At 42.5% G+C, this 8,446-nt stretch overlaps 1 protein-coding gene across 1 annotated transcript; it reads left to right on the plus strand.

Annotated features, from left to right (window-relative positions):
• The first annotated feature begins 266 nt into the window (after positions 1 to 266).
• On the plus strand, positions 267 to 8,206 carry SOD2 (superoxide dismutase 2). The gene is made up of 6 exons (XM_050315699.1): positions 267 to 284; positions 615 to 763; positions 1,919 to 2,121; positions 5,675 to 5,791; positions 6,390 to 6,569; positions 7,697 to 8,206. Exons 1-6 carry the CDS (start codon positions 267 to 269, stop codon positions 7,840 to 7,842), a joined length of 813 nt encoding a protein of 270 aa, XP_050171656.1. The 3' UTR covers positions 7,843 to 8,206.
• The last annotated feature ends 240 nt before the right edge of the window (positions 8,207 to 8,446 follow it).

Raw genomic sequence — 8,446 nt, forward strand, 5'->3', positions numbered from 1 at the left:
AAGATTTTGTGGGAGGAGAGATCACTTCCATACAACTTAAATTTACCTCATGTTTGTCTTGTCTGCAGAGTGCCTCCTAACTGAGGGATGAGCTCTCCACACTGACCTCTCTGGAGAACCAGTTTTTAATGGGTCTTTGAACTCGTTTGCACTAACCATACCCATTATTTTAGCTGGTGGGGTTAAGGAGCCTGAGTGAAGGATTTTCATGAGCACCAAAGGCCCCTGAATTGCTGCCACGAGGAAAGGAGATGCTGTGAAGCAAGATGCAATCAAAAACATGGGTAAAAGAAATTAACCAACAAAAGTAAGTCGTAGAAAAAATAGCTGAAAAGGTATTTGTTAGTCCTGGCAGTAAACTGACAGAAAAATATCTTAGCCAGGCAGGTTTTCAATAGCTTATCACAGCTGTGCTGTGGTGCTGTCTCCTGCAGGGTGCCCAGCAGCCCTTTCATGGGCACAGGCACCCGGCGCGCTTCCTTCTGCTTCGCAGGGGCTCCTGGGCAGCCTCGCCTCGCCGGAGCTACGGAGGGACCGAGTTTTAAGAGAACGACTCTAAACAGCGCTCAACTACGCCCGTTGTTCAAAAAAACGCTGTTTTCCTCCCTTTGAAGAAACCGTGTGACTGCGGGGCCGGGTCACCTGCGGCCCGCCGAAGCTCAGCCCCCTCAGCCGCGGGGGCGGGCGGGGACGCGGCTGCGCCGTCCGTGTCGCGCCGGGCTCCAGGCACCGCCATGTTGTGCCGCTTCGCCTCCGCGGGCAGGTGAGAGCCGCGCCGTGCGCGGGGGCAGCCGGGGGCGGTCAGAGCCCCGCGGCGGGAGGCGGCGGCCGCCTCGCCCTCCGCCGCCGAGCTAAGGGGAGAAAGGGAGAAGCGAGGGGAGGGAGGCGGTGGGAGGGTCTTCTTCTCGCCCCCCGGCGTTTCCCCCCGCCATTTCGCGCGGAGGGAGGTCGCGCTGCTGCCGGCTGCCCCTCCCGGGAGGCGCCGGTCCGGGGAGGGGGCTGCTGGCGGTCGTCCTTGCGCCCCCCACACGTTCTGTCCTCGCCCTCCATCCGGGGGCAGTGGTGGCCGGACGTAGTGCTGCAGACCCTTTCGTCTTTGCTGTCTGGGGTCGGCCCCCACAGCCACTCCTGGGGACCCGGGGGTTTTGCTCGTGTTGTATCCCGGGGTTATGTCAAGGTCACCAGCGATACGGCGAAGGGCCTGAGGAGCTGACCGTCATGCTGGGTCGGCGGTTCTTCTGTTGTCGTGGCCCTTGTCATGTCGCATGACAAGTGCGAGGTGTTAAAATGGGGAAGGGTAATAACAACCTGCGTGTATTTCTGTGCCGGGCATCGCGGCTGGCCTGGCATCACATTCCGTGTGCTTTCCCGGTACCCACTGTGGGGACAGGGAAGCACGTGTGGTCAGTGTTAATGGTGGAGAGGTTCAGTCCTGGAAACCCTGTGAATGTACGAGGTTTTTAGCCTTTTTATGTCCCGGTAGAGGGACATCGTGGACAGTGAGGGAAGGGCACCTCATCGGCATCTTTGCTTCTATTTTTAGTCAATAAAGATTAGGTGAAGCTTTGAATGTCACCATGTAATTACTGTCTTTCCGTTCCCATCCCTGCTTTTCACTCGCCTGCGTGTTTGGCAGGGTATGTGACTCTGCAATGGCCTGGGGTCTTAGTTTGAGAAGCAGTAGCTTTACACTGCAAAGCCTGTATATGTGGCCTTCCTGTGCGTTCATCTTCGCAGGTAAGCTACAGAATATGCTTGCTTTGAGCTCTTGAGAAATGGAAATTTCACTTCATTATGTAAGAGATCACCCCAGTACTTAGAGCAGCTGATTATAACAGTGATGGTTTCAGTCTATTTCATTGGTAAAGTCCCAGTGTTACTGATTAAGACTGTTTCCTTTTTTTTTTTCCTCTTCTAGAAGCAGCGCTAAGTTGGTAGCACCATTGGGATGCTTGGTTTCTAGGCAGAAGCACACTCTTCCTGACTTACCATATGACTATGCTGCTCTGGAACCTCATATTAATGCAGAGATCATGCAGCTGCACCACAGCAAACATCATGCTGCCTACGTGAACAACCTGAACGTTGCGGAGGAGAAATACAAAGAGGCACTGGCAAAAGGTTTGTATATCTGCAGTCAACAGGTGAGAATGGAAGGTTATCAGCAAAGGCGATACAGGAGAGGAAAAAAAGGGGAAATAGTTTCTCTTAAAAGTTTTGAATTATGTAATTGTAACATTGTTAGGTAAAATCTCTCACTGTAAGCTTCAGTGGTGCTGATAATTGGAAATTAAACGCAACTAAAAAGCATGGATTCTGTTCTCTGTAGTACTGTAAAACTAGAAGAAAATTAATTGTTATTTGTGGGTTAGTCCATATTTACGTTAGTAACTAGAACCAGAGTCTGAGACAATAGGAAATTGCAGTCATTTTACTGGATCAGGACTTTATTATAAAAGGTTAGTAGCAAAGTTATATAAAGTGGAATTTGTGCATCTTAATGGTTTTTCACATCAGATGGTCTGCTTAGTCTTCATAAATAATCTCAATTGCCTGCAAATGGAGGTAAGATGAACATGCAGTTAACATATCTAACACAGTGAAGAGACTTGAATTTGGATATCATTTACTTCACTGGGTCAGATTAACGGGTCGTGTAGGCTGCAAGCGCATGTGAGACACTAAAATATGCAGCAAGCCATCACAGAATTTTTTTTGTTGGAATCTCAGATCTTGAGATGCACTGACTTCTGTGAAAGCTTTGCAGTTGTAGCAGAGCTACACTGAAACACAAGATGTTTTTTTTTTCCAAAACTTCTTTCAGTTGGACCAATAAAAGTGCCTGAAATTACATTTGTATCTTTTTAAGAAGGTGGAATATTTTCTGGTTTGGTTTTTTTCTTTTCTTCTTGTGTTGATCTTCCTAAAGGGTGTCAGTTTACCTCAAAGAAGTGATTACTGTATAAGCTCACTTCTGGTTGTTTGCCAGGTGGCTTCATAGTGTAATTGTAACTGCCTGGGCTCAGATGAGAGTTGCCAATACCTGTGTAAGTTGAACCCCGCATCCCTTGATAAATAATTGCCAGTATGCCTGAATAGAGAGTGGAGATTTTCAGTTGCCTAAGTAAGCATAAAAATAATGTATGCAGTCTAAATTAATGAAGTAATGCCATTCAGTTAAGAATCAGGAGGTCAAGATTGATTGCTGTCTTGCCCTGCCAGTAGTAGATCCAGGAAAGGTGTATTCCAGAGATGTGATTAGTGCAGACACAACTGGGGAGGGTATCTGAACTATAAGAAGAGAGTGTGTCTGCTGCTGAGGTTACTGATGCTGTTTAATGACCAAGGCATCAGCCACTAGTGGAGGCAGAATTTCTGGTTATCAGAAACATCTGCAGTGCTGTGGATCCTTTGAGGTTATTTTTTAAAAATCCTGGATTTTGGTATCATCGCTTGCTGTTGAAATGTTCTACCTAAAGATACAGATGAATTTTCCTTAAAGGATTTTATGCAGATTATTTTGCAAATGGATTATTAATTGGTGTTGGTCAGGCACATCAAAGCAGACAAATACTTGAGAGTGTGTGGTTTGTTTTGGTTTGTGGTTTTTTTTTTTTTTGTTTTGCCCCTAATTGGTATCCTGTGTGTAGTATTTTGACCATCATTAGAAAAATTTCTAAGACCAGGCTTTAGGAAAGGACAAAGTCTGAACTGCCACCTCATTCTGTCAATATTGTCAGTTTTTGAAACGGAGATGGTTAAAAATCTTGCTGTGCTCTTGATCAGTGTCATAGCACATCTGATTACTATATTAATATCTCTTCTGTACAACAGAACCTAGTCAGTGGCTCTTGTTCATCAACAGAAAGTGAAGTATTCTCTTCAGATTAACATGTTCTTCACTTATCTATATCTGCGTAGAAAACTCAAATAAAAGCTGTTCTCTTGGCTTATGTTGTCAACTTGAAAATGAGTATGCTCTTCTGTGATAGGGTGCAGCGCAGGACTTTGTTTCAGCATAGACTGGTTCTGATTACTGGTCCATCAAAATGTGTGAGATTTGCTAGCTGAAGGATATTCACCTGAAACTTTATGTAAACTTTTGAGTATCACAGTTTTCCCTGCTCTTCTCTGGCCATGTAGTGACCTGTGCCTGCACCATTGCAAGGAAAGGAATGCCTTTGACTGAGAAGCTGAGCTGACTAGTCTCCTAAGCACCTCTGAGCCGCCTGGCTGGGTTTACTGAATTGTCCATGAACTCTATATACCAATAAATTCCAATATACTTCCACTGTAACTTAAGGGCAAGTTACCTTTTTTTCCTTTTTTTTTTTTCCCCAGTGTAGTGTTCAGCAGCTCAAATATTGTTTTAAGGGCAGTGGTCAAATGCCAGCTGTGGTTCCCTGGTGGTCTTGTGGAGTGAGTTCTTCTAAGGAATGGTGGAATAAAGAGTAATGAACGTATTAAAGACATTCTAAGTTATTTTTTTATTTCTGACTTGTGATATGTTGTGTGCTCTGGATGAACTTCAAAGTGTCATTAACACATGCAAAATTCAAGGAAAATGTCCTGAAGATGCCATTTGAGTGACCATAAGAGATATCTTATCCTTGATATCTAAATGCAGCAAATAGTGTTTTTACAAACTACACTGTATGCTTTGTTTCAGTCTTGTACCTGTCTGTAGTTTGTGAAGGGTATGAGGAGATGCTGAGAACATGGAATTCTGAATTAAAACCTTAGTAACAAATGTGCTACTGCGTTGGGGCTCACCTTCGTGTCTGTATTCAGGTCACTCATTTGTTGCTATCGGAAGGTTTCTACGACTCATTCCTGAGAGGGTGTGGAGGAAACAGCTGCCCCTGATTCGTTTTGAAAGAATGTATTGGACTGGTGGAAAAAACTTTAAAAACCTTTGAAATGCTTCACGGCTTTAAAAAGCCAAAATACTATTCAAAACACTTGTGTTGAAGTGGTGCAACACTAGAGGCACAAGGCGCCAGTGAATTCCTTAAGGAATATAGTGTTTAGTGGAGAAAGTACAGAGTTGGTTGTCTGATACTGATTTCAGAAGCAGGATTCTGTTGTGTGGAGTAAAATGATCTGGGTCACTCTTCCTGCAAGTACCCCCCCTCTAAAAAAAACCCAAAATGAAACAAAAGGTAGGAGGGAGAAGAACGTTTTGTTTGTGTACTCCTTGACTTTCTCTCAAGCACAAACTGTTTGCCCTGTAAATTGTTTTAAGAAATTTAAAAATTCTTAGCTTGCAGATCAGTGAGCTAATGGGGGAGTAGTGTTCGTGTCTTGTGGTGATACTCAACAGTTTCCAAGTGCTGGGTGCTTAAAGAGTTCTCTGGCTGTACTAGCTGCTTTATTCTGCTGTAGAATGGCAGTAGATCATATGTGTGTAATATGGGCTGCCTGATAGTTGCAGTATTGGCAGATCACTTATCATTACAGCATAAGAAAAGGTAAAAGATAAATCTTTAGTATGGTTTATCTGTGACTGCCTAAGGTAGGGATAACAGTCACAAACCGTATGTTTTCCATAGATACATTATAGGCTAGTAGAAGGATTTTGGAGATCAGTGGAGGCCTTGTGGCAACTTACAGCCTACTGTGGTGATGATGATGGTTTTATTTATCTGTGTATTTTTATATTCTGCATCCTTAGGTGATGTTACAGCTCAGGTGTCACTTCAGCCTGCACTGAAATTCAATGGTGGGGGTCATATCAATCACAGCATCTTCTGGACAAACCTTTCTCCAAATGGAGGAGGGGAGCCTAAAGGTTAGTGCTTGTTACAGTGGTTTATTGCATTGGTTTTAATTAACAAGTAGAATTGATGATCTCTTTTTTTCTTTCAAAGAGTCTAAGGGATCTTTATTTTTCAGAGTTAATTCACCTGTGTGACAGTTAAACTCTTCTGAGGAATTTGTGTGTTTTTATGAATGGAAGCCAAGAGTATAAACAGCTAGCCTTGTGCGAAGTATTTTTAATTTCTAAAGCTGATTATGTATACACTGCAAAATACTTGGCTATCGCTCTATATTGTCCTTTCCATCTTTATAAGAGAAATACTTGTACAAAGCTATGCTGATTAAAGTGCCATAGGTACTCGGGTTCACAGAAAAGGAAGAAATGTGCTGCAGACCCGCCCAGCCTCATGACTGGAGTTGTGCTCCAGCTTGGAATAGGGACAGGTTAGCAGATAAAGCCTAAAGGAAGAAATCCCCTTGGGGAGGACAGAGTGCTGATTACCTACAAGTGACATGCACTTAAAAGTGAAGGCCCTGTAATACAGATCTCAAAAAAGCTGTTACATAAACTCGAGGGGATTTGAATTAGGTTATATGCCTCTCATCTTTCTGTGCTTTTTTTTTTAAAGGAGAATTGATGGAAGCCATCAAGCGTGACTTTGGTTCCTTTGCAAACTTCAAGGAGAAGCTGACAGCCCTATCAGTTGGTGTTCAAGGATCAGGCTGGGGGTGGCTTGGCTATAACAAAGAGCAGGGACGCCTACAAATAGCAGCTTGTGCAAATCAAGACCCTTTGCAAGGAACAACAGGTCAGGTTTCTGTCCTTCCCCTCTGCTTCTGTCTTTGTAGAGTTCATAGGCAAGTGTATGAGATTGAAGAGGGGTTTGTGGACAATGCTGAGAAGAAATTGCTGGATAAATAAATCTGGAAGACAAAATGTCTGTACCAGCAGAAGTGAAAACTTGCAGTTTAATTTAAAACAGCATTTGTAAAGCAGGACTTAAAAACGGTGAAGAGCAGTAGGGTTAAAAGTCTCTCTAGTCCAAGGCAAAATCGATGGGCCGTATTGTGAAAGTGTTTTTTGCCTAGACAATAATTTTAATTTAGGCTTCTTTGGATTATTTTTGAGTAACTGGAGTAACTTGCCTGAATCAAACAAGATTAAGCCTCTGGCCTTCAGATTTTTTTTTCTCTGACAGAAGAGCTATTCACAAAATTGTCAGTGTAGGCCAAACAACAGGAGAGGGGAAGGTGCACATACTAAGTTGTTACCGTGTAGGTTGGTTTTAAAATAGAACCTTATGGTTTGCTTCTTCAATATTGGCAAAGAGTAATGAATGTCAATTAAATAATCCTTAATTAAATAAGAATGGCCAGGAATTTCATGTATTGTCGATAGTCTGTGTTATCAGTAGAGGGGGGAAAAAATAGAGATTTTATTACAGGGACATAGAGCATAATGGGGGTAAATTTTATCCTCCTGCCATGAAAACTTCCCATTAAAAATTCAGTGAGAAGGATATTTTAGCACAAAAGTGAGGAGGTAATTAGACATTTAAGGAATAACTTGTAATTAAAATGTTGAAAGCAAACTGGCATGGCAAGAGACCTTCATAGTGTAGTTTTTCATGAAAGTGCTTGCATAACTGTGCAAAAGATGTAAACCTTTCAAAAATTATTTAGTCTGGTTTCAGTTATGTCTTCACGGCACTTCTAGGGTATTTATAGATGTGTTTACCTGAATCAGCTGCTCCATTTTATGTGTGTGTGAGCACACAGTTCTGTAAAACGTTGCAGTAAGCACCCATGTGCTGCAGAGCTCTTTGCCTTCCTGCAGATTAAGACTCAGAAATTGGGCACAGCTTGGGGTGCAACATAAAACTTCACATGTAAAGCATGTTTTCATAGATACACATAATTTATTCTCTTTTCACAGGTCTCATTCCTTTGCTAGGAATCGATGTATGGGAACATGCTTATTATCTTCAGTATAAAAATGTTCGACCTGATTATTTGAAAGCCATCTGGAATGTGATCAACTGGGAGAATGTATCTTCAAGATATGCAACTTGCAAAAAGTAGAGTGGAATTCTTGCACAGACTACTAAAATGTCACCACTTCTACTCTGATACCACTCTTGTAGTAGTGCCTGTGGCTTACAAATGAATTGCTCTACTCAGAAAACACTTCACTCATCCAACAAAAGCATTTCATAATCAAGCAAAGTGTCTGCTTGTTTAATTCAGTGAGGTATTTACTTAGAGTTTGAAGCTTTAAACTGTTGTGCAACAAAGGGAGACACTTTAATCTTTTCCATTGCGTATAAAACATAGGTCACCTTGCTGAAGCTTAATGAGGTAATGGATTTCCTTGTTGCAGTAAAATACCTAAGTGGAAATATGTGCTAATGTTGCTATAAACAAATAAAAGAAGAATCTTCTATAACTGTCTGGAAGAGACCTTTTCTTTTAGTAATAGCTGGTCTACTTACTTGATGTAAAAATAATGGGAAGAGAAAAAATACCTTTTGTAAATGGTTGTATTGCAGGCTGTGGAGCTTTTTTACAGGTTGAACAGGTAGAAGAAAGGGGAAATAGGTGTTGCTGTGCCTGCCTGAATTGACTGTCTTCAGTCATCCCTACCCTTTCCTGCATCTCTTATGTAAGCTCTTCATGTATTGCACTG

This window comes from Myiozetetes cayanensis, unplaced genomic scaffold, assembly GCF_022539395.1.
Source record: "Myiozetetes cayanensis isolate MyiCay16 unplaced genomic scaffold, myiCay2020 scf2-11, whole genome shotgun sequence".
Lineage (NCBI taxonomy): Eukaryota > Metazoa > Chordata > Aves > Passeriformes > Tyrannidae > Myiozetetes > Myiozetetes cayanensis.

Bases quoted from the DNA above. Each gene is read 5' to 3' on its own strand.
- SOD2 (XM_050315699.1), top strand. The intron at 2,122-5,674 runs GTTTGTATATCT...CTGCATCCTTAG, and splicing joins CAAAGAGGCACTGGCAAAAG to GTGATGTTACAGCTCAGGTG. The intron at 6,570-7,696 runs GTCAGGTTTCTG...CTCTTTTCACAG, and splicing joins CCCTTTGCAAGGAACAACAG to GTCTCATTCCTTTGCTAGGA.